General features: G+C 53.2%; 1 protein-coding gene across 1 annotated transcript in view; it reads left to right on the top strand.

Moving 5' to 3' along the window:
• LOC144942651 (stomatin-like) overlaps positions 1-26,201 on the top strand; it is a 42,989-nt gene that overhangs the window by 2,562 nt on the left and 14,226 nt on the right. Inside the window, exons 3-5 of the mRNA XM_078869449.1 lie at positions 82-185; positions 16,259-16,331; positions 25,188-25,270. Of these exons, the coding sequence (XP_078725575.1) occupies positions 82-185; positions 16,259-16,331; positions 25,188-25,270 (260 nt within the window). The remainder of the gene's footprint in view (positions 1-81; positions 186-16,258; positions 16,332-25,187; positions 25,271-26,201) is intronic.

The following is a 26,201-nucleotide window of genomic DNA, read 5'->3' as shown; positions in this document are numbered from 1 at the left end:
CTGCTCGCCACCAGCACTTGCCCCAACAGGCTGTCAAGGCTTTTACGGGGGGGGTCTTTGTGCATTTGTCTTTGTGTGTAGCTGTAAAGTCGCTGCGCGTCGCCCCCTGCGAGTGGCTGCTGACTGCGCTCGCCGTGCTGCTCTGCATCTTCACGGTCCCCGTGTCGCTCCTCTTCTGCGTCAAGGTGGGAAGTATCAACAAAGACACAACAACAACCGCCATTCGCCACTAAGTGGCAGTGACGTCACCACGACGCTTGTGCCAGGCTAGGTGCACCTTGAGGCCACGTGAAGTGTCGAACGCCCGCTGGCAGGAGGTCACGGGGCAGACCCAGCAGGTGCCACGCGTCGACTGACTGAGATGACCGAGATGATTGGCTGATGCACCACCTGTGCCCCCTACTGTGCCACACACACTCACACAAAGACAAAGATCATCTGTGTAGCCTTAACAGACTGTTGGGGCAAGGGTTCGTCCATAAATGACGTCACGCACCTAGGGGGGGGGGGTCAGACATTTGTGACGAAGTGACGTCACATCAAAATGAGCAACTTTAAATAACACTAATTTTGATTAATTTTCATTATTAACTATTTCATTATTTAAATTTGCTAAGGTCACCTTTTATTTATTCCATGAAGGAGTATTTTGCTTCTCCATGGGATAATGGAGAAGCATACATTTAAAAATTGTTTTTAATGATTGTTATTAAACATTTTGATTCTAATGATTCTACCAGGGCTTTTCATTCTGTGGAATTAATATGTGATTGTTATAATTGTACTCTCCATTTTGCTTCGTTCTACTACAAAGTTTCAAGTATTTTTTTATAGTTATAATTACTTTTAATATTATAATTATAAGATAATTTCAATATAATATTCAGAACATCTGCAGTTTTAGTTAAACGTTGAATATTTTCAAGTGAATTTTATGCTAAATTTAAGCTTTCCAACGCCTCCTTTTTAATACGTGTTTCCCCCTACAACATCAGAGTGCAGCGCCACATTAAATACGCTCTACAATGACAATAGTTTAAAGCGATTTGAAGCATGTTTAATTTTCAAAATTGAAATATAGTTTTGGAGGGGGGGGGAGAGCTTTGTGACGTCAGGAGGGTCTGACTTTTTGTGACGCCGTGTGACGAGGGGGGTGGGGTAAAAAATCGTCCAAAAACGCGTGACATCATTTATGGACGGCCCCCAAGTGCTGTCAGCGAGCACCTATGAAGGCCAGTACGGCACACGAGGGGGTGGGTGGCCAACACCGCACACGAGGGGGTGGGTGGCCAACACCACACCCGCCTGCCCGCCCGGCCGCCTTTGTCTCCCCAGTGGCGATGTTTACTACACGACCGCACCAAGTACTCAATTGAGGCTGAGTAGACCGCTACACTACCACTCCCCACACACACAGACACACGCAGCACCACGCCCGGCCGCCTTTGTCTCCCTAGTGGCGATGTTTACACACCACACAAGGTACTCATTTGAGGCTAAGTCGACCTAGGGGAGGCCCAGGACCGGTTCATATAATCGTCACTGGTGTTGACCGTGAATGGGAATCGAACTCTGGTCGCCGTGTTCGTAGCGCAGCACGCTAACCGCTACACTACCGCTCCCCACAGACACACAGACACGCACACACGTTCATGCAGAGGCGTGCGCATGACATTTACGCTTCCAATCTCGTCACTGCAGATTCCCAAACAGATTGAACCTCCGCCTCCTCCTCTCCTCCCACGCGCGCTCAGCTACTTGTTGAGCAACCGCAGCTGCTCGCTGCTGCTGTCCCGCACGAGTTGGAGGCGCTGCAATAATAACGGCAGCGTTATTGCTGTGTCCCTCGTGGTGGGGGGGGGGGAGATTTCACGTCGGCCGGACGGCAACTGGGCAAGCGAGGCCTTTGATGATGATGACGAGTGTTGGCACGGGTTAGTGGCCGTATTTCTCTTCAAGAGACATCGGCATCGGTCACGGAACGATCCACTGCCAGATAAGCGCCTCCCCGAGCCACCATATCATCTCCCCGTGCATCTGGCACCGGCCACTCGAGCTCACGTCATCTCTCCTCCACAAGTCGCCACGCTCTTCTGGCTGCCACTCCATCCTTGATCTCGGCCATCGCCCCCCATAGCCGTTACTTTGCCTCAAAAGTGAATCCGACGTTTTCCAACCTGCGTGGCGTTCTCCAACTCACGCATTCCTCTTCCTGTCCCCTCGGAGTAAATCTGAGCGTGCGTCTCTCCGCGGTCCTTTGCACACTTTTCAGCACGAAAAATATCACGGCAAGCACCGCAACAGTGAACCCAGCTGCATGAGTTTGAATCCCAGCCGTGGCTAACGTCAGCACTGAGTGATACGTGAAAGTGCTGCACTGACGAGCAGTGGTTATTATGATCGGCCGAAATGTATTATAAATACCTGGAGCCGTTGTTGCTTTGCAATGAAAAATAAAAGGAAACTGCTGTCATGTTCACAGTTTTCTCACGACCCTCCTGTACACGGAGTACTAAAAGCAGTCTGCGTTTTTACATCATAATAATAAAATACCAAGATAATATTTATTGAGTTTTTGTTATATTCTCTTGGATTTCAAGAATATTCGGCAAAATAATTAGAACAGGAGAACAAATTGAAAAGTGTGAGCGATATTAAATAACTGAGTCGGTCTTCTGTATCCATTACTCCCCTCTCTGCGGTGTCGCTATCTTTCATCTGTCTTCCGAACTCCTTCTAGCGTTTCAACTCAAATTAACGTTTATTTGTTACACGGAAAATCGTATATAGCCAGTTACCCAGCTATTTTTGATGGCAACGACCCCACAGCAGCCACGAACAATGGAGTCACTGTTGTGGTAGAGAGGAGCCCAGGCAGCAGCCAGCCAGGAAACTCTAGGCATATATTATTGTTAATCATAGCAAGTACCACAGTCAGTATGCACTGCTGTAATCATAGCAGGTACCACCACAGTATGCACTGGTGTAGTGAAAGCAGGTGCCACCAAAGTCAGTATGCACTGCTGTAGTGATAGCAGGAACCACCACAGTTGGTATGCACTGCTGTAGTGAAAGCATGTACCACCACTCGGTATGCACTGCTGTAGGGAATGCAGGTACCACCACAGTATGCACTGCTGTAATCATAGCAGGTATCACCACAGTCAGTATGCACTGCTGCAGTGAAAGCAGGTACCACCACAGTGTGCACTGCTGTATCACAGCAGGAACCAACATAGTCGTTATGCAATGCTGTAGTTAAAGCAGGTACCACCAGTCGGTATGCACTGCTGTAGTCATACCAGGTACCACCACAGTCGATATGCACTGCTGTAGTCATAGCAGGTACCACCACAGTCGGTATGCACTGCTGTAGTCATAGCAGGTACCACCACAGTATGCACTGCTGTAGTCATAGCAGGTACCACCACAGTCGATATGCACTGCTGTAGCCATAGCAGGTACCACCACAGTCGGTATGCACTGCTGTAGTCATAGCAGGTACCACCACAGTATGCACTGCTGTAGTCATAGCAGGTACCACCACAGTCATATCTACTGCTGTGGTGAAAGCAGGTAGCACCACAGTTGGTATGCACTGCTGTAGTGAAAGCAGGTACCACCACAGTATGCACGGCTGTAATCATAACAGGTACCACCACAGTATGCACTGCTGTAATCATAGCAGGTACCACCATAGTTAGTATGCACTGCTGTAATCATAGCAGGAACCAACACAGTATGCACTGCTGTAATCATAGCAGGTACCACCACAGTCGGTATGCACTGCTGCAGTGAAACCAGGTACCACCAGTCGGTTTGCACTGCTGGAGTGATAGCAGGTACAACCACATTCGGTATGCACTGCTGTAGAGAAACCACGTACCACCACAGTTGGTATGCACTGCTGCGTACTGCTGTTCTTTAATATAGACTTATTTCAGCTTATTTCTTCAATGCATTTCTATTCGATTGCTCACGTCACACTTTTTACTGATACGTAGTATTGCTAAGCTGATTAATATGTTATACTGCTGAATATGTTGGGACTTTCTTAGCTACAGCCCATTGCATTTCGTCTATCGTTTTGTTACAGTCGTGGAAACATCACCCATTTATATTTTGCCATACCGCACATTTACTTTCCACCAAAGCGGGGAGCACGCAGGGAGGTTCAATGCCCTAAATATTGTTGACCTTGCTTTCTTACGGTCGGTGAGGGACATTGTGAGAGAGACATTGTTCTTCCATACCAAGAAAACACCATCGCACGATTTCCTGACACTAACAGAGCATACGATGCCCTACAATAACACATTTTCCTGTCGCAAGGCCAAGATGGGTATCACGTCAACATTCCTCCAATTACAAAGCTACAGGACAAAGACATCCTCACAAAACTGTCTCCTCTAAAAAAAACTTATCTTCCTTCGTGATCATGGACAGAGGAGGAAACCGCATATTATGGTGTGCCAACCTCTTTCACCAATATGTTGTCGATAAGTATGCCAACATTAGAGTGAGCACCTTCTTTACATTCAACTGAATCAAAACCGCCTGCGTGTGAACAAGTATGTTAATCTCTGGGATGCCATAAATGCTGAAGGAGATGCAAACGGTCACAATGTGGGCTGATTAGTTATTTTGCCTTCATCCTTCACAACTCCACCAAGATATATGCATGAGAAGACTCTGGATGCCATGACGTACATCGGCTAATATGCCACGCTCCATCTCTTCATCACCTTCACTTGCATTCCCAAATGAAAGGAGATCCAGGTTTACCTTTATCCAAACCAAAAGCCACCAGACAGACCTGACATCTTAGCGAGGGTCTTAAAACTCAAAGTTTTTGACCTCATGATGCTTATTACGACCAATGAAGGCGGCGTCTTTGCATAGACAAGCAGTAACTTGCACAACCATTGGGTGGCAAAAACGTCGTCTTCCTCATCCTCACATTTCGCTATGAATGAGGGAAACAATTAATGCAAGTCACATTGACACATTTAGCAGTGCTGAGCTACCTCACCCCCATCAAGAACCTGCCCTTTTTCTATGTGGTCGGCAACCAAATGGTCCATGGCCCATGTGGCCAGTTATATCCAAATGTGCCATGTATGCAAGACCACAGGTGTACCAAGAGGTATCCATGGAACTACTTGAAAGACACTCAGTCGGCCCATGATGGCTATCCTCTATATCGTCACAGAAATACTGAGCATGGTGGATTTCAAACAACGCTCAGACCTGCCACTAACTCGCTAATTAAGGTGCACAACCGGTGGATCGTTCCCTACTGCCCTCTTCTGTGCAAGATCTTCCAGGCCCACTTTAATGTAAAATTCTGCTATTCTAAAAAAAGCCATCTAATATGTTTACATCAACAAAGGCACTGACATGGCTGTCTTTGCCTTACAAAAACACAGAAGGGCAAAGTGTGCATGAGCTCAAACTTTTTTTCCAAGGAACATACATCAGCAACAATGAGGCCATTTGCTGAATTCTTGGCTTCCCCATCCATGACCGTTCCCCCACAGTCGTCCATTTGGCACTTCACCTCCAAAATGGTCAACGCATCTCCGTCACTAAAGGAAATACCCAACAACAGGCCCTGGCCCCACAAGATACCACCCTGATGGCGTTCTTTGTTTTGTGCCCAAGTGACCCATTTGCTGCCAACCTGATCTACCATTAAGTTCCCTCCTACTATACATGGACTGCTAAAAAAAAGATGGAGGCGACGTGCTGCTGACGGGGAATCTGATGCCTTAGGACGAGTCTACACAGTTCATCCCAACAATCAGCAGTGCTACTTTATCCCAATGCTTCTCCATGTTGCCAAAGGGCACAAATCTTTCCAAGACCTCTACACAGTGGAAGGAGTTGTCTGTCAAACATAATCTTCGTGCAATTCTTGCGCATGATCACCATCTTCATAAAGCTATGACAGAAGCTTCTGTTGGTCAGTCCCCTTGTCAACTGATATTGCTCTTCTGCATAAATCTTCAAGTTTGCAGCCCATCTAACCACATGGGACTCTGGCAAAAATACAAAGAGGGCATGAGTGAGGACATCCTCCACGGAGCTCAATGAGAAAATACAAACCTCGATGTCAACTTTTATGATGTCATCTTCAAACAGGCCCTCATTCTCCTTCAGGACAAACTGCACTCCATTGGTGGAAAATACCTCACGTCTATGGGACTACCAACACTCTACAGGGACAACCTGCATGCCCTTACTCAAGAGATTCTACGTGAAATATGCTATTATGCTTAAGAGCTTCTTAAATGTATTTAAGAAAATTAACCAAAGCTGTTGGATGCACAAATAGAAGCCTACACGAAAATCTTGGAAGACATTGAGACTACACATCGAGTATTTTTTTCCCTGATGCACCTGCCAGTACTGGGAAGACCTTTGTTTTCAAACTGCTCCTCGCTAAGGCTCGTCAGAGAGACAAAATTGCTCTAGCTGTGGCATCATCGGGGATGGCTGTGTAAGTCGATGTGTGTGTGAGTCGATGTGTGTGTGTTTGAGTCCATATATGTGAAGTATTGGAAAATTACGGCAGGAAACTCCTTGACGGGAACACACTTCTTTTATTAAATCTTGACTTGTAACGATACGACGCGTGGCCTCTCTTCTTCACAATGCGGTCACCATACAACGGTACAACTCGTGACCTCTTCTCTCCGCCCTACGCTTCTCTTGACTCTCTTAGATTCTGTGCTGCTGGCTCTCTGTGCCTCGTGTAGACTCCGCGCCTCGGCTACACTCTTCTCTCGTCTCGTGTAGACTCTGCGCCTCTGCTACACTCTCCACTCGCCTCGTGTAGACTTTGCATCTCTCTCTGGCTACACCATATGCATACTCGGCTCGTGTAGACCTTTCTCTCTCTCTGGCTACACCGTATGCATACTCGGCTCGTGTAGACCTTTCTCTCTCTCTGGCTACACACTATACATTACTCAGCTCGTGTAGACCGTTCTCTCTCTCTGGCTACACACTATACATTACTCAGCTCGTGTAGACCGTTCTCTCTCTCTGGCTACACACTATACATTACTCAGCTCGTGTAGACCGTTCTCTCTCTCTGGCTACACACTATACATTACTCAGCTCGTGTAGACCGTTCTCTCTCTCTGGCTACACACTATACATTACTCAGCTCGTGTAGACCGTTCTCTCTCTCTGGCTACACACTTATACCTTACTCTCCTCTACTCTCCATTACTCTCCTCTCCTCTCCATTACTCTCCTCTCCGGGCTCTATCTCTGCACCTTCGTCTTCATTCTTAGATGGTTCCACTTCCGCCCCCCTACTCCTCTGTGCATCACCTTATATATCTCTTCTTCCCGGGAGACGGAGCGGATGCGGACCTCAACGTCGGCACCGCTCCTCAGTTACCCAATCACCACGCGCTATCTCTACGATCCGTTTCCGCCCAGCGCGTGTTTCCACTCCCCGACCAATCACACCGCGCTGCCACCCGATCACTCCCTCTCAGCGCGTCACCGGCACACAGCCAATCAGCAGCACTACCCCCACCCGCGCACTGACGCCTGCTCCTCCCCGTCAGCGCGCGTCACCACACACACACCCGTACATACGCGCTGGCACACGACGTATACACCCAGCGCGTATCACCACTACATCACCCCCTCCCACATAGCTCGCAGCCCTCCCGGCTGCTAACAACAACCAACCGCAACGATAAGACGACAACCAACAAAAAAAACCCGTAACCCCCCCAGTGTGCCCCGTAACATAACAACAACAACAACAAGAATAACTATGTACAGATTGACAATGAACACGAAAAGTCAACAATAACACGATACAAGCAAATTCCAAAAAACGAACGCGCCCCACGTCCCTGCGACTACACGCAGTGACGAGGCGCTCCAACTGCCCCGACTCCTCACGAGGCAGGTCATGCAAAGTAGCACGACCTGGCGCGAGTCCGTCTGGCTGGTCCGTCGTATGGGGCGGGACACTGACGACCGTCCGGCGGTTCCGGCTGCTCCAGACGGCGCGGAACGGGCCTGAAAGGGCCGGCCCCGCCGCGGAGATCCGGCCGCCGGTGATCGGCAGCTGTCAGTTCCGAGACACCTGGGAGCAGATCAGGCGAAAATACGTGTGGATCAGGCAGAGACATTTCCCCCTCTGGGTCGCCGGTCACGTCACACGCCCGGCCATCACGACACAAGGGGAGGCCATATGGAGGCGAGAACGGTTTCAGTCGGGAGGGGTGAACGTACCAACGGTGCTTTCCCCACTTTATCTGAACGCACTGGGGCCGTGCAACGCGCACGACCTCCACGGGTCCCCTCCACGGTCTCAACAATTTAGGCGACGTAGCCAAGGGTGCCTGAGGGCAATGCAGCCAGGCCCTGTCACCTGGTTTCCATTCGTGCATGGACACCTTCCGTGCCCGCAACCGTTCATTAGCAATTTGGCGAGCCCGCGAATTAAGCCGTGCGGCCTCCCTCGCCTCTGTCAGCTTGTGAATATTAAACTTAATATGTTCTGCCAAATTAGAATTAGTTCGTGGAGCGGACAGGCCAAGTTGCGTTTCCATTGGCGGGTCAGCTTCCCGACCGTACATCAAATAGAATGGGGAAAACCCCGTAGCTGCATGGGGGGCCATTCTATACGCGGCAAGGACTCCCGGGACCTGCAGGTCCCAATCTACATGTGCCTCGCACACCTGCTGGCACAGCATGGAAGTCAAAGTTTTGTGGAGTCTCTCCACCATCCCGTCTGTCTGCGGGTGGTACGGGGAGGTACGCACCTTCTTGGTACCCAACAGATCGCACACCTCTTGCAACAATTTACTCGAAAATTTTTTACCTTGGTCGGTCAGCAGGCGTTCGGGAGCCCCCTTGTCCAGGACATAGCCCTGGACGAAGGCATCCGTCACAGCCGCTGCCGACTGGTTAGCGAGAGGCCACGCCATAGGCCATCGGGTAAAGTATTCGACCCCCACTAACAAATATTTATTCCCTCTCGGCGTGACTGGGAAGGGCCCCAAAATATCGAGTGCAACGAGCTCGTTGGTACGCGAGACCTGAATAGATTGCAGCGGTGGATTAGCTGCCACGGGCGGTGGTTTACGCCTGGCGCACTCAACGCACCCCTTCAGAATATTTACCACATCACTTCCCATTCCCGGCCAGTAATAGTCACGCTGAAGCAGGGCAAGCGTCTTGTTAACTCCCAAGTGCAAGAGGCGTTCGTGTGCCGCCAAGACAACCCTCCCCCTCACAGCGGAAGGCACCACGAGTGCGTTCCGCCGGGACAAACTGTCCCATCTCAATAACATGCCCTGCTCAAGTACATAGGAGCCGGTACGCTCCTGGTCCCCCTCGGGACCCCCAACCTTGCGGCGCAATGCTAGCAGCGAGCTGTCCGCCATCTGGAGGCGGCCCCATTCGCTGAGCGACAGCGAGAGCAGCGAGTCCCGACCCTGAGAGGCAGTGGAATCATCCACGATCGGTGCGCCCGCTGTCGCAGCCAGTGCCCCCATCTCCCCCGCAAGCGTCGGTTTACAGCGCGCCGATCCCGACAAACACGCGCATTCATCACAAGGCAACAACCGCGACAAGCAATCGGCATTTGTGTGTCGCAACCCCTTACGGTACGTAGTCGTAAACTGATAGTCCTGGAGGACTTCCAACCAACGCGACAACTGGCCCGAGGGCTGGGCGACCCTCAATGAATACTGTAGCGCCGCGTGGTCCGTTTGGACCGTAAAGTGACGACCATAGAGATATGGCCTAAACTGCTGCACAAAAAAGACAATGGCAAGCAGCTCGCGACGGGTGACGCAGTAGCGCTGCTCCGCCGGAGACAACACCCTACTACCGTAGGCGACAACTCTTTCGACACCCCCAACGACTTGGGATAGCACCCCCCCAATGCCCGTGTTGCTAGCATCCGTGTCCAGCAAAAAGGGACTGGCAAAATCGGGATAACACAAGGGTGGGGCACCCACCAAGGCGTCCCGGAGGGAGCGAAACGCGGCCTCCTCCTCCGGTCCCCATTTGAACTTCACTCCCTTCGCCGTTAGAGCGTGCAAGGGTTTTGCAATAGTGGCGAAGTGCTCAACGAACCGCCGATAATAAGAAGCAAACCCGATGAAACTACGCACGTCGGAAACGGACGTAGGTGTCGGCCACGAACCGACACAATCCGTCTTCGCGGGATCGGTGGAGATCCCCGAAGAATCGACAATGTGACCCAAGTATCTAACCGACCTACGAAGGAGGTGACATTTGGCCGGTTTAAATTTCAACTTAGCCGATCGCATTCGCAAGAACACCCCTCTCAATCGCTGGAGGTGTTCTTCAAACGTTTTACTGAAAACAATGACATCGTCCATATAAATCAAGCATGTATCCCACTGCAAGCCTGACAAAACCAGCTCCATAAGTCGCTGAAACGTCGCTGGAGAGGAGTGAAGTCCCATGGGTAACCGGTTAAACTGGAACAGCCCCCCTGGAGTCCGAAATGCTGTCTTAGGTTTCGACTCTTCGTCGAGCGGCAACTGCCAAAACCCCGATAACAAATCAAGAGTCGAAAAATATCGCGCACCAGACAATGCATCGAGGGACTCATCCATCCTGGGGAGCGGATACGCGTCAGCCACAGAGATCTTATTCAGGCGACGGAAATCAACGCAGAATCGCAGGGACCCGTCCTGCTTCTTAACCAGCACAATAGGCGCTCCCCACGGGCTAGAGGAGGGCGAAATAATATCGGCTTCTAGCATTTCGTTAACAGCCGACTGAACATGTTCCTTCTCCACGGGACTCAGTCGGAAGGGATTTAGCCTGACCGGCGCCGCATCGCCCGTTTCAATGTGATGGTGCAACAAATCCGTGCACCCAATGTCATACTTATGTTTACTGAATACATCAGAGAATTCAATGAGCAACTCGCGCAGCGCACCCAACTGCGCCGCCGACAAATCGTCCGAGGCGGCGCATAGCGAATGGACCCACTCAAGGTCTTCCCTTGGCTCAACGTTCCGCGCGGGGCTCGAGCCCACCTGCGCAACCAACCCATCATCCACAGGGACCCGCGCCGCGTGAGCCAGCACGGTGCCCTGCGGAATGACAGCTGGTCGCGACCCCGCGTTCAAAACCATCACAAACGGATCCCTGTCAGCCCGCACCAAAGTGTGAGCCACCGATAAATCAAGACCCCCGACAGCCTTGTTAGAAGGACCCAAAAGCATACTTTGTCCCGAAGCCTCCCTCACCCATGGTTTCCGCAACCGGAGGGGAATCAACATCTGTGAACCCGGGGGCACTTGCACGGTCTGCGTCGCCACCGCTTGTATCGTAGCGCACGCCGTCCGAATGTCAGAAGGGCCCGTCAAAAATGAAATCCGGCGACCCGATGGCAGTTCAATGCATCGTTGATCGATAAGAATTTTAATAGGCATTTTAGCCAAAAAATCAGTGCCCAAAAGACACGGAACTGCCAAAGAAGACGAAACGAAAACGGGTCCCGACAATTTGATATCTCCAATGCAAATGGACGCCCTAACCTGACCGATAATGCCCAACGATCCCCCATTAGCGGCGTAAAATGGCACATATGCCCCAATTCCGCCCATTCAATGTCTCCCTGGTCCCGGCCGAACCCCCCTCGCCGAACCGAATCCCCGAACCTTAACCGGCCCTCCTCCGCCGCAACGCGGCGTCCCATGTGTGCCGAATAAACAGGCCGAGCGTGTGAGGTGCCGCGACTTGCCGGGGATTGTAGAGATGACTTGGGCTCTCGGTCGTCGTCCAGCCGAGCTCCCATGGCGCGCTGCCGCGGAGCGCGGCACCCGGACGCCACGTGGCCCCGGAGGCCGCAGTTATAGCACGTGACGAGGGTCGGAGTAGATCTTGGTTGCTCCGACTTTCGGCCCGATCGCAGAGGCGACCGGGCCCCCGGCCTCCAGTCCCCTGGTCGTCCCGTGGCGAACGCCTCCTCTCGTGGGCTGACGACTTGGGGTTCGGTGACCACCGAACCCGGGGCTGCGACGACAGCAGCGTTGCAACCAACGCCTTGTTTCCGTTGTAGGGCCTCGTGCGCTTGAATACTCGTGGCGACTCTCAAAGAAGAAATATCAATCTCGTCAGCTGTGTTGATAGGGACCCCCAGGTCCTGCGCCAACTTAAGCAGCTGCTCCAAAACCATCGCGTCTTGGCCCTCCTCGTCCATCCGAGGGAACGCAGCATCAGCAAGAGCCAGCAACGCCGTGCGATAGGCCAGCGCGGTCTCCGTGGCCGCTTTCCGTCTTGCGTAGAAATGATGGCGGCACGCCGAGGGAGGTCCGTAGACCCTGGCCAACAAACCCAGCGCATCCTTCAGCGTGGAGCGGTCCGACTTCCGTGCAGCCCTGAAGGCCGCGAGCGCATCGTCGTCCAGCATGGCGGGCAACGCCCGCAGCGCCGTAGCATCGGACCACGCTGACATCTCTTGATGCGCCAAAAACCTTCGCTGAAATTGGCCCCAGTCTCCGCCTTCCGCCTTGAAGGCTGACAACGTGGGCAGGCGCTGCTGAAAAATGAAGTCATCCGCCTCGTGGTTCCTCTCCGCCTCTCCGTCGGTGTGTAAGATGGCGGCTCCAGCAGCAGACGTAAAATGGCGGACCCCCTCGCGCGCTGATGACGTCGATGCGCGCGCTTGGGAACCCACCACCACGTGGCGCTCGCCGTTCCCGCCAAAAGTAGGCCCAGGCGCAATGGCGGGAATCCCCCATTCGTTTTGGCGGGAATCTGCGGGGCGACCTTGTAAAATGTCCCCCACCGTCCCCGCTCCTCCCGACGAGCTGATCTCCGCCAAGATGGACGCGGCGGCGAGCAGCAGCTCCGCCAGTCGGGAGTGCGCCTCACGAAGCCCGGCGTCGGTCCCCGGTCGCTCGGCCGGCGCCGTCGACGGATCCTGTAGCGTGGGCAAGTCCTCCTCCTCACCCCCCGCCACCAGCGGCCCCGAGTCGTCCAGGCTTTCCTCGCGGTCAATCCCGTGGGTCCTACGGGTCTTCCTTGTCTCCATGCTTGGAAGCCCGTTTCACTTCTGACGCCAGATGAAGTATTGGAAAATGACGGCAGGAAACTCCTTGACGGGAACACACTTCTTTTATTAAATCTTGACTTGTAACGATACAACGCGTGGCCTCTCTTCTTCACAATGCGGTCACCATACAACGGTACAACTCGTGACCTCTTCTCTCCGCCCTACGCTTCTCTTGACTCTCTTAGATTCTGTGCTGCTGGCTCTCTGTGCCTCGTGTAGACTCCGCGCCTCGGCTACACTCTTCTCTCGTCTCGTGTAGACTCTGCGCCTCTGCTACACTCTCCACTCGCCTCGTGTAGACTTTGCATCTCTCTCTGGCTACACCGTATGCATACTCGGCTCGTGTAGACCTTTCTCTCTCTCTGGCTACACCGTATGCATACTCGGCTCGTGTAGACCTTTCTCTCTCTCTGGCTACACACTATACATTACTCAGCTCGTGTAGACCGTTCTCTCTCTCTGGCTACACACTATACATTACTCAGCTCGTGTAGACCGTTCTCTCTCTCTGGCTACACACTATACATTACTCAGCTCGTGTAGACCGTTCTCTCTCTCTGGCTACACACTATACATTACTCAGCTCGTGTAGACCGTTCTCTCTCTCTGGCTACACACTATACATTACTCAGCTCGTGTAGACCGTTCTCTCTCTCTGGCTACACACTTATACCTTACTCTCCTCTACTCTCCATTACTCTCCTCTCCTCTCCATTACTCTCCTCTCCGGGCTCTATCTCTGCACCTTCGTCTTCATTCTTAGATGGTTCCACTTCCGCCCCCCTACTCCTCTGTGCATCACCTTATATATCTCTTCTTCCCGGGAGACGGAGCGGATGCGGACCTCAACGTCGGCACCGCTCCTCAGTTACCCAATCACCACGCGCTATCTCTACGATCCGTTTCCGCCCAGCGCGTGTTTCCACTCCCCGACCAATCACACCGCGCTGCCACCCGATCACTCCCTCTCAGCGCGTCACCGGCACACAGCCAATCAGCAGCACTACCCCCACCCGCGCACTGACGCCTGCTCCTCCCCGTCAGCGCGCGTCACCACACACACACCCGTACATACGCGCTGGCACACGACGTATACACCCAGCGCGTATCACCACTACATATGTGTACATTTAGGTCCGTGTGTGTGTGTGTCTTTTTTGCCTGGGCAATGCCAGATGTGTGTGTGTGTGTACGTCGATGTGTGTGTGTGTGTAAGTCCAGGTGTGTGTGTCAGTCCATGTGTGTGTGTCAGTCGCTGTGTGTGTGTTGGTCGATGTGTGTGTGTTAGTCGATGTGTGTGCATGGCTCCATGTGAGTGTGTAAGTCACTGTGTGTGTGTCTATGTGTGTCAGTCGATGTGTGTGTGTACATCGATGTGTATGTGTCTGTGAGTCCATATGTGTGTGTGTCAGCCGGTGTGTGTGTAAGTCAATGTCTGTGTGTGAATCCATATGTGTATGTGTGTGTAGGTCAATGTGTGTGTGAGTCCATATGTGTGTGTGTGTGTGTAAGTCGATGTGTGTGCGTGGGTCCATGTGTGTGTGTAAGTCCATGTGTGTGTCTCTTGGTATGTGTGTGTGAGTTCATATGTGTGTGCGTAAGTCAATGTGTTTGTGGGTTTTTTTCCCATGTGCTTTCTCCGTTTTCGTTTTCCCATGTGTTTCCCCCGATTTGTTGCCCATCTTCTTGCTATATTTGCCTCCGTGTAATTTGCCATTCTCTGTGTGCTCTGTGTGTTATGTCCCTCTGTGTGTTCCCTCGCTGTGTGGTTTATGCCATTTTCACCTGAGGACGAGCGCTTGTGTTGCGTTCGAAACGTTGTGATTTATTTTTATTTTATTTCTACATACGTGACTTTACCGAAAGAACCAATGAGTATGTACTCTTTAGTTTGATTTATATATATTCCAACTCTGATAATAATAATAAAAATCCGTATCTCTGCGATGGGAAAGTGCACGCACGACTGCATAGAGCAGTGTTCTTCACTCATTTTCAGAGGGGAGCCACTTTCAGTGTGAGGGCCGCCACACATTTGAAACCCATGAGGGTTTGACAGCAGCACGATGATGATGGGGGATGTTTTCACCATTTGTGTATTGTCGGGGGCTGCACGTCTAGGGGCTGCACTAAAGGCCACCACGGATTTTTCAGAAGTCCTGTGACACAAGACTTCAACGGGCCACACTCTCTGCTACGCCGGGGCAAGCTGCTCAAGGGGAGATTCCCCAAGGCCCTCTTAGTCTTTTGACCTTGACTCCCATTTCACAATTAAACTATATCGACAAAGAAAAGCATGTTTGTCATCATCAGCAACGTCATTGCCATCATCATCCTCATCTAGAGCATTGGTTCTCAACCTTTAGTGGCTTCCTGTTGAATTTTGTTTCAACCGAGTATACCACCCTTGCCTGACTCAACATGGTTCTGAGAAATAAATATATGAATAATGGACATCGATATGTTAACCAATTGTCCATTTGTGAGGTATCCTTACGAGCTAGTAACTGCAACCTAATACAAAAAAATGTCAACAGACGCTCTGCATGCGTGATGTAATTTGTTTGCACTCGCTGGTTACTCTTGGAAACCACATCGTTTACGATCAATGAGTTTAGAAATGTATTTATATATTGTGCTAGGTTACCATATGGATTTATATATTATAGTAGTTATTTTATATTGCCATATTCATACGTGATTATTCACCAATGACTAACGTGTGATATAATTTCACATATTTATAAATCACCTCACGTACCCCCTGGGACATTGCCAGGTACACCCCGGGGGTCCGTGTACCCCCCTGTTTGAGAACCACCGCTCTATAGGACAACAACAGAGCTAGGATGCAGGCGTCTGTCCCGGGCCACCTTGTTCTCTGCCGTGCCGTATGGGCCATGTCAGCTGCAGAAGCGCCCAGCATGGCCACTCAGTCTCGTGAAGACCGATTCCCACCGTGCCACACACAGTAAGCTGCGTGCCTGTGACTTGGTCCCGTGGACGTGCAAGAGTTACCTCGCGATGCTTTTAGTGGAGGCTCTGCCGCTGTTTGTTGGTACGCTGCCTACGCAGGGCGAACGCGGAGGAGGTGGTTGTTATCGCTTCGCGTGGCACGTTTCATTACGTCTCTCATTGCCTCGTGTTGTTTGTTCTTGTTGTGCCGGACTGCAGGTGGTTTACGAGTATGAGAGAGCCGTTATCTTCCGTTTGGGTCGCCTCTTGTCGGTGAGGGCCAATGGACCAGGTACCCCACACGCAACGCACGCGGTCACACGCGCGGGTCACGGGGCCCCGCGTGAAGGTCGCCTCTGAGCTCCGCTTGAGCCTGCATGTGGCTCACATGCACTCAGCCTTGATCGGACCAACCAGCTCGACGGAGCTGAACGTGTGGTTGTGTTGTTGTTTAGGCCACCCACACAAGCATAGACCGGCTCTGAGTGTTCTACATGTGTAGGGGTGTTACGGAGGGGCTGTATACAATGGGATCAGATGGGAAAGAAACACAGTGGGCGTGGCTATGTCGGTGCACGGGCAGGTGCTCCCAGCGACGTCCGCATCGGGCAGCCTGGGGGGCTGACTCGGAGCTGGGATCCCCCGGGGCCCCACCCCTCAGCGGGGGGTTTGGTATAAAAGGGGATGAGCCGGAGGGCTCGGGGAGATATGTTAAGCTAAACCAGTGAAGACCGAAGATCATCCAGATAGGGCCCTGGACTCCCCTGGATCGCCGCCCTTATCAGGGCCGCACAGGACCGAGCCAGCGGTGTGGTCCCGAGAGCCAGAGCCGGTGCTCTTATCAGAGCTGGTCTGGGACTCCGGGTACCGTAAGCCCGACTTACCAGTGTCGGGCCAGATAGCCTCCCCTAGCCCGTTAGTGGAGGACTAGGAGGTAGGTTAGGCATAGCTAGCAAGTGTATCCCCAGCTAGCCGGGTGAGGGGGCCGATACCCCCTCCAGTGTTGTATGTCCGTGATTGTGCCAACTGACGCGGAATAAATACGTGTGCCTCCAACCCCGGCGTCCAAGAGTCCTCAACGATATTACATCTGGTGACAGAAGTGAACAACCACGAACATGGACACGCGCCGGACAGCTCGAGCCAGGGTACCGGAGGCTGAGGACACCGATGCAGTTGTGGAGCACGAGACGGCTGAAGAAGGCATCGAGCAGCCGGGGCCAGATGCATCCACACCGCAGCATTGGGATGGGGGGGATCCGTCGACAGATGGACTGAGGCAGGCTCACGCAAAACTGGCGGAGCTGCTGTACGCTGCTGCCGCCACACTGGAACAGATCACACGGCTGGGGGCTGGTGGACTGCCACGGGGCGACGACAGCCGACGACCAGTGCGCCTTCCCGCCATTTCGACGGAGCCCAACTTCGAATCTTCCGCCATCGCCGCAGCAGCTGCTGAGGGCGTGGCCGGCCTGAGCCTCGCGTCCGACGTCGGACGTATAGTGGCTGCCGCGTCATCACCAGCGGACAGAGCGTCACCACTGGTGCGACCGGCGATGCCATCCGTCGTTCGCGCCGAAGCCGAGCAGAGTGACGGTGACAACGGAGAGCGACCTTCCACGGCGGCCGCTGCGTTGCACCAATGGCTACCTCCACTCAAGGAGTTTGTTGGCGAGGATGGCGACTGGGGCGGCTTCCAGCGGCGCTTCCTCGCGCACCAGGAAATGGCGCAGTGGACAGATGCCGAGGCTCTCCGCGCGCTGCCGGCGCTCCTCGACAGCGACGACCTCGCCACTCTTACATCGGCATCGAAGGACAAACGCTCCACGCTGCAGATGGCACTGCAGCTGCTGGCTGCAGTCTACGGACCACCGTCGGACTGCAGGCAGCTCTTTTATGATCGCCAGCGAGGTGCAAAGGAGTCGCCCCTGGCGTATCGTACGAGTCTCCTGGCACTAGCAAAGACGGCCTTCCCACGAATGGACAACGAAGGCGTGGACGCTATGGTAACCGAGAAGATCCTCCTGCTGGCGGACGACTTAGACATCGTCGTCGTGGCACAGGACGACGCAGAAATGTGTTCCCTCCAGGCTGCACGACTCCTCCACGCCAACCTACTCTCGCAGCGACGGAAGGCCAGCAAGGCAGTGACCGGGCATGCTGTGGCTGCAGCCACACTCCCAGCGGAGGAAATTTGCGCCGTCGATCATCAACTGCAGCAGAGAACGGGAGTACGGGCGGGCCGGGACGGGTCGAGCCGCCTCGACCATCCATCGTCGTCGCCAGCGCTCCCGCGCTGTTACAATTGCGGCATCCGGGGCCATGTCGCCTCGGGGTGCCGCTCTCCTCGGCAGCGCGGGACGACGCCTCGACAGGACGCCGGCCCTCCTCCCAAGCTCCATCAACATAACCCGGCGAGTCGCGGCACACCTCATGTTTGGCCCACGCACACACCCGTCACACACTCACACACCGCAGCGAACGGGGGGCCGACATTGCACACCGTCGCGCCAACACGCACCACTGTGGGGACTCATATCGAACCCAGCCAGTGGTCCGTGTTGGCCCATCACGTTGTGGCCCCATCGTCGGGGTCGTCAGCCGTTGTGGGGCACATTGACGGGGTTGAGGTGCGCATCCTGGTCGATACGGGAGCATCGGCGACCATCATTTCAGAACTAATTTACAATATTCTTCCTGTCCAGAGCCGTCCTTTGCTGCCCGTTAACGTTCCATTCTATGCTGCTAACGGGGGCTCACTTGGCATCATTGGACAAATTCGAGCGCAAATTTGTATCGGTGATATCAAATTATCTGGCCCGATTTTTGTTTCCTCCTCGCTGGCGGTTCCGTGCCTGCTGGGGACGGACTTCCTGGGCAAAATGCCGATTCGTATTTTGATCGACCAGGGCTGCATTGAGCTCCCGTCGGGCCGACGCATGGCGTTTCTGCCGTCTCCCGCTGCGGGTCGGACGGCGTTCGCGACGGTACCGGCGTTCGTCGATAGAACGGTACGCGTACCGCCGGGGGCACAAATGTTGGTGCCTCTTAAACTTCGTCGGCCCTTCGCTAAAGGCATTGGGGACCAGGGGGTTCTGCTGGGGCCGTCTAGGGCCGGGGTTAGCGGACCTCATTTAATTCCGGCCCAGACCATCGTTAAAGGGGACGGGGATCCTTTCATCGCGGTCCTCAATGTGGGGTCGCAGACGGTGGTGGTTCCACAGGGGACCGTGCTTGCTCACGCAACGCCGGTGCCCTGTGAGGAACCCGTCGCGAATCACGTAAGCACTGTCCCTCTGCCGCGACCACATTCGGACAGCGATGAAGGGTGGCTCGAGGCGCTTTGTGCGGGATCGACGGACCTGTCGGATTTAGAGCGTCAAAAGCTTAAAACACTGCTGCGTGAATTTTCCGACGTTTTCAGTCGGAACAAATTCTATTTGGGCTGTACTCATCTGCTGCGTCACCATATTGATACAGGTGACAGCGCGCCAATACGCCAGAATCCTTTTCGGTTAAGTCCCGCCGAAAAGGACCATGTCAAATCGGCCGTTGATGACATGTTAGCCGCCGACATCATTTCTCCCTCTACCAGCCCTTGGGGAGCGCCGATCGTCCTGGTTAAGAAACAGGACGGCTCGTTGCGTTTTTGCGTCGATTTTCGTCGCCTCAACAAAATTTCTGTTGCCGACGCATACCCGCTCCCACAGATGGACGAATCGCTTGACGCCTTGGCGGGAGCGCGATTCTTCTCCACATTGGATTTGCTTTCGGGATTCTGGCAGCTTCCTCTGGACGATGATTCAAAGCCTAAAACTGCATTCCGTACACCGCACAGCCTGTTCCAATTCAACCGGTTGCCGATGGGACTCCACTCAGCGCCGGCAACTTTCCAGCGATTGATGGAATTGGTTTTGGCTGGATTGCAATGGGACTCGTGCTTGATTTATTTGGATGACGTTATCGTCTTTAGCAAAACATTTGACGAACATCTCCAGAGGTTGCGGGCGGTTTTCCTTAAAATGCGGGCTGCTAATTTGAAATTTAAACCCCAAAAATGTCATCTGTTACGCGAATCTGTGCGTTATTTGGGACATATCGTCGGACGCTCAGGTATTGCTACCGATCCCGCCAAAACGCAGTGCGTCAGCTCCTGGCCGACTCCCACCTCTGTGGGAGAGGTCAGGAGTTTCGTTGGATTCGCGTCGTATTACCGACGGTTTGTCGCGGATTTTGCGACAATTGCGAAGCCCCTACACGCTTTGACGTCAAAGGGGGTCCGGTTTCATTGGGGACAGGAAGAGGAGGCTGCTTTTCGCTCCCTTCGGGACGCTCTGGTAAAAGCTCCTCCCTTGGTTTACCCCGATTTTTCTAAACCCTTTTTGCTCGACACCGATGCGAGCAACACGGGTATTGGGGGCGTGTTTTCCCAGGTGGTTGACGGCGTAAAACGGGTAGTCGTGTACGGTAGTCGGGTGTTGTCTCCAGCGGAGCAAAGATATTGTGTCACCCATCGGGAACTGTTGGCAATTGTCAATTTCATCCAACAGTACCGCCCGTATCTGTACGGTCGGCGTTTCACCGTCCGTACAGATCATGCGGCACTACAGTACGCCCTGCGAGTTCAACAACCATCGGGACAATTGTCTCGATGGTTGGAGATTCTCCAGGACTTTGATTTGGAAACTACGTACCGTAAGGGCGTTCGCCACACCAATGCGGACGCTCTGTCGCGCATGCCAACCACCTCCGAATGCGCATGCCTCCTGGGGTCGGGACGTTGCAGGCCTCCGGGTCAGATATCCGTTCCGGTCTTGGCGGCCGCCGACGACGCAGCGTCAATGACGAATTCGATCGCACAACAGGGAAAAGATTCCCTGTTGTGGTTGCCTGTCACTGAATGGGGGCGCCTCCAGATGGAGGATACCTCCCTCCTCACGTTGCGTCGTCGCGTCGGGGGTGCTGGGCGGGGGAGGGGTGATGCCGACTCATGGGAAATGGTCCAGGGTATGGTAATGCATTGGGACGGGAGATCCCATCGACACCGGCTGGTGGTCCCTTCTGGGTTGCGGGGTAAGGTGGTGTGGGCCGCTCATGAGCGCCTCCTCCACCTGGGGACCCAAAAGACCCTCGCCTTGCTCCAGCTTGATTTTTTTTGGCCGGGCATGACAAGGGATGTCGCGGATCTGTTGGGGTCATGCCCTCGGTGTGCGCAACGGAAACCACCAGCACGGGAGTCTAACCCGCCTTTGCAATCTATCAAAGTCTCCAGAGTCAACGAGCTTGTCGCGCTGGATATTCTGGGCCCATTCCCCGCCACCCCCAGGGGCAATAGATATTTGTTGACCGGTGTGGAGTACTTTACGCGCTGGCCTATGGCCTGGCCCCTTGCCAACCAGTCGGCAGCAGCCATCGTGGAGACCTTTGTCCAGGGATACGTCCTGGACAAAGGTGCTCCGGAGCGGCTGCTGACTGACCAGGGCAAAAAATTTTCCGGCAAACTACTCCAACAAGTCTGTGAGCTCCTGGGCACGAAAAAAATTCGTACCTCCCCGTATCACCCGCAAACTGACGGGATGGTCGAGCGTCTGCATCGAACCATCACGTCGATGTTGTCACAGCAGGTTTCGGACTCACAGACCGATTGGGACCTGCAAATTCAAGGGGTCTTGGCAGCATATAGAATGGCCCCCCATGCGGCAATGGGATTTTCTTCCTGATGTATGGCCGCGAACCTGACCCGCCTGTTCGGGCCCAGCTGCAGATCCCCGCGCCGCAGGGTAAAACTAAATTGGCCGACCATGTTAAATTTAATCTTGCTAAATTAACAGAGGCACGGGATGCTGCCATGCAAAATTCCGACCTCCGTCAGAAAGCTAATGAGAGACTCAGGCTGGGTCAGGCGCACGTGCTGCAGTGGAAGCCGGGGGACAAGGCATGGCTGCACTGTCCACAGGTACCACTTGCAACCTCCTCTAAACTGGTGCGGCCGTGGCGGGGCCCTGTGGAGGTGGTTGAGGTTTTGCGGCCTCAGTGCGTACGCATCAATTGGGGGAAGCAGCGGTGGTTTGTGCACCCGTCCAGATTAAAACCCTTCGTTGCGGTACGAATTCCCACTTCACACACGCGTGGCCAAACATGTGGGGGGTCGACCGACTCACAGGGTCCGTCTCCGCTGCTCTCACCTAACGTGTTGCCGGCTGTCCCGCCCCCAGATGCACCAGGAGTGACGGACTCACGCCCGACAACCCCTCCTGGGGATGCCGAGGGTCTCGCGGCATCAAAAAGACACTCACTCGGAGACGGACAGTTGCCACCCGACAGTCCGCCATCCGGGGTTGCCCCGTGTGACGGGCCCGCTGCAAGAACACGCGCAAAAATGCGCAGACTTTTGTGAGGGCCGGAGAAATGTACATATGTTGTGTTCATTGTGTGTTGTGTGGGTGGTGTGGTTCCTGCACACTGGATTGTACATATGTTGTGTTCATTGTGTGTTGTGTGTGTGGTGTGTTCTCCTACATATTGGATATAGGGTGCTCTTACGGTATTCGTATTTATTCGGGGGGGGGGGTGCGCCGGGTTAATTCTCTTCTTGCTGTTGCGGTTCTTGTTGGTGTTCTTGTTATTGTTGAAAAAAATTGTGAGGCACACGCGGGTTCAAGGGGTAAATACACTTTTATTGTTGTTTTTTTTGCAGCCGGGACAGCTGCGAGCTGTACAGGGGGGGGTGATGTAGGGGTGTTACGGAGGGGCTGTATACAATGGTATCAGATGGGAAAGAAATACAGTGGGCGTGGCTATGTCGGTGCACGGACAGGTGCTCCCAGCGACGTCCGCATCGGGCAGCCTGGGGGGCTGACTCGGAGCTGGGATCCCCCGGGGCCCCACCCCTCAGCGGGGGGTTTGGTATAAAAGGGGATGAGCCGGAGGGCTCGGGGAGATATGTTAAGCTAAACCAGTGAAGACCGAAGATCGTCCAGATAGGGCCCTGGACTCCCCTGGATCGCCGCCCTTATCAGGGCCGCACAGGACCGAGCCAGCGGCGTGGTCCCGAGAGCCAGAGCCGGTGCTCTTATCAGAGCTGGTCTGGGACTCCGGGTACCGTAAGCCCGACTTACCAGTGTCGGGCCAGATAGCCTCCCCTAGCCCGTTAGTGGAGGACTAGGAGGTAGGTTAGGCATAGCTAGCAAGTGTATCCCCAGCTAGCCGGGTGAGGGGGCCGATACCCCCTCCAGTGTTGTATGTCCGTGATTGTGCCAACTGACGCGGAATAAATACGTGTGCCTCCAACCCCGGCGTCCAAGAGTCCTCAATGATATTGCACATGCAATATAGGGGTCACGTGACACATATGCAAGGTATTGTGGGAGTTGTGCCTTGGTGCTTTTTGTGAGCAGCAGTAGCAGCACACCTGTGGTGGTGGTGGCTGTGCTGCTGCCTATTGGTCAACAATGTTATGTATGCTGATGATCTGGAGTAGTTGGAGGCGCTGCTGCTGAACCTGGAGCATGCCACTAAGAGGTGGGTGGGGCCTTACCATCAGCCCCACCAAAACTAAGCACCTGCCTGGGTATTTTGTACCATCGGACACTCCACCCCCACAACTCCCAATAGGTGATGGGGCAATTGTGGAGAGAGTGGAGAGAGTGGAGAGCTTCCCATACCTGGGCAGTGTGCTCATGAGCGGCTTTGGTTTGACAGAGGTCTCGCTCCGAATCAGTCGAGCGGCATTATATTTTCATCAGTTGCGTAACGCTGTGTCGAAGCTACCTGGTCTGTCGCTCCACATGAAGCTTCAGGTCATAGTCATGCCCTCCCTTCTCTACGCTTGCGAAACGTGGACCCCCCTAATGGAACATCTTCGCCGGTTAGAAACATTTAGGCTGGCCTGTCTACGATCCATCCTGGGTTAACCAGGCTCGATTGTGTGAGGAGCTCACAAATCATTGAAAGATCTGGACAAAGCCCCATTGGTAAGCTCCTCCGGCAGGCAAGGCTGAATTGGCTGGGTCATGTAGCCCGCATACCCAGCCCCCGCATGCCTAAACAGCTTTTGTTCGGCCAGATAGAGGGGGCTCAACAGGCGCGGCACGGGCTAGAGAAGAGATGGAGTGATGTGGTACAGGAGGATATGTAGCTGTGTGGACTTGCCAATGACTGGTACCAGCGGTGTCAAGATCGGCCTCTGTGGAGGATTCTCGTGAAGGATGCTACTGGGCAGTTGGAACCAGTCGCCCTCCAACAACAATGGAGGGTGGAGGAGCGACGCTCACAACAACGAGCGGAGCGCCGGGTGGCTAAAGCACAGAAAGTTGGCACAGTAGGGGGCACAGGTGGTGCATTGGCCAATCATATCAGTCAGTTGACCCGTGGCACCTGGGTCTGCCCCGTGACCTCCTGCCAGTGGGCGTTCGACACTTCACGTGGTCTCAATGTGCACATAGCCTGGCACAAGTGTCGTGGTTATATCACCGCCACTTAGCAGCGAATGGCGGTTGTTGTCGCTGCTGCACGTGGCTGCCTGTAACCCAGCGTTGTGGAGGCAGCAGCGAGAGTTGGTGGATCGCAGCACAAATGTTGCGACACTCCCTTCCCGTGGGCGTCGAGATGTGGACTCCGCCTGTTCCGTCTGTATGGGATAGAGTGTTACCCCCTGGCACGTGTGGTTTTCTCCAGGTGCTCTGGTTTCCTCCCACATGTAAACACTATTTAATTAAACAATAACACCTTTATAGATAGATGACTGCAGAGCTTGGGCAGTTGGCGCCAGCTTCTCACCGCGTGGCTGCTGCTGCCTTCTCGCTCATCTGTGTTTTCTCCTCCTGACGCCTCTGAGTCGATCTCTCCACAAGAACGAGCCAATACCATGCATGGCCGCATTACAAGTTGACGTGATTATTATTAAATGTAATCGTTTCCACCCATTCTGAAGTTGTTGATTGGTCCTCTCATTGTTTACAGAAAGTGTTGGTTTGGAGTTCGGTACGAATCTGTTCATACTTTATCATCCAGTGCCTTTTAAGGCACTGACATATTAACGTTCCCCAATATTCGATCTAGCTGAGGCCACAGTGGTGTACACGAGCAATTGCAGGTCTGCCCTTGTCGGTGTTGCACCATCACCCTGTTGCTGTCTCTCTATTCCCAGGGATATTTTTCATTCTCCCGTGCCTGGACACCTACCAGAAAGTGGATCTGAGAATGCGGACTCTGGAGGTGCCACTACATGAGGTGTGTGCGTTGCGAATGAGTGTCGAGCCTCTAGGCCAAACCGCCCGGGATGCGCCCCGATCCCACCACACCTTGGAAGTTACGCAGGGTTGAGTCTAAATAGTGCTTGTATTGGGTGACCACCGACACAGAGACACACACAAATACAGACAAAGATTCACCATATAGCCTTAACAGACCATACGCTTTGGGTCTTTCGGTAAAGTCACGTAGATAAAAAAAATGATGAAATAAAAAATCACGACGTTTCGATCGCAACACAAGCAATCGTATTTAGGTGAAAAAATACAGCAGGCGGCCTGCTGAGGCAGGAAGAAATATAGCGAAAGAGCTCCTGTAGCCAAAGGTTATATAGGTTTGAGATGGGTACAACCCCAGGGGTAAGTGGGCGGGGCTAGAGATGGAATTTGCAAGTAAATGTATGATCGCAGAGCTAGGTATACCTCGGCTATTGTGTTGCTAGAGATTAGCATGTCAATCTGTTAATGTAACCTCACGGCTATGGTGCTGAAGAAGCCATTGTATTGCTCGAGATTCGCATGTCAATGTGAGATGGCTCCCGCAGCAGCGGCTGTGTTATTGAGAGACATTCAGCCTATTAAACAACAAGCGCCACCGCCGCATCAAGGAAAGGGGAGCAGCAGCTGTTAGTGAGACATTTAGCCTGTTAATGTAAAGGCATTTTCAAGGTAATGTAACTCGGAGAGTCGGAAATAACTGCTAACAACGGCAGGTAGGATGGAAGCATCACATCCAGTTACGACTTTACCTAGTTAATAACGTCCTTTCAATGATTGCTCAGTTTGTACCCATCTTCTCGGTTGAAATTGTGTCTGTGTTTATATATCTGGATGGCTTCATGAACAAATCTTTGTTGATAGCTAGTGGTTTGCATAGTACCTTCGTCTTGGAGAAATCAATTTCATGTGTG

The sequence above is a fragment of the Lampetra fluviatilis genome, chromosome 28 (assembly GCF_964198595.1).
Source record: "Lampetra fluviatilis chromosome 28, kcLamFluv1.1, whole genome shotgun sequence".
NCBI classification, from domain to species: domain Eukaryota; kingdom Metazoa; phylum Chordata; class Hyperoartia; order Petromyzontiformes; family Petromyzontidae; genus Lampetra; species Lampetra fluviatilis.
Note: the sequence above shows the minus strand (reverse complement) of the source record. Positions and strands in the feature narration are given on the sequence as shown.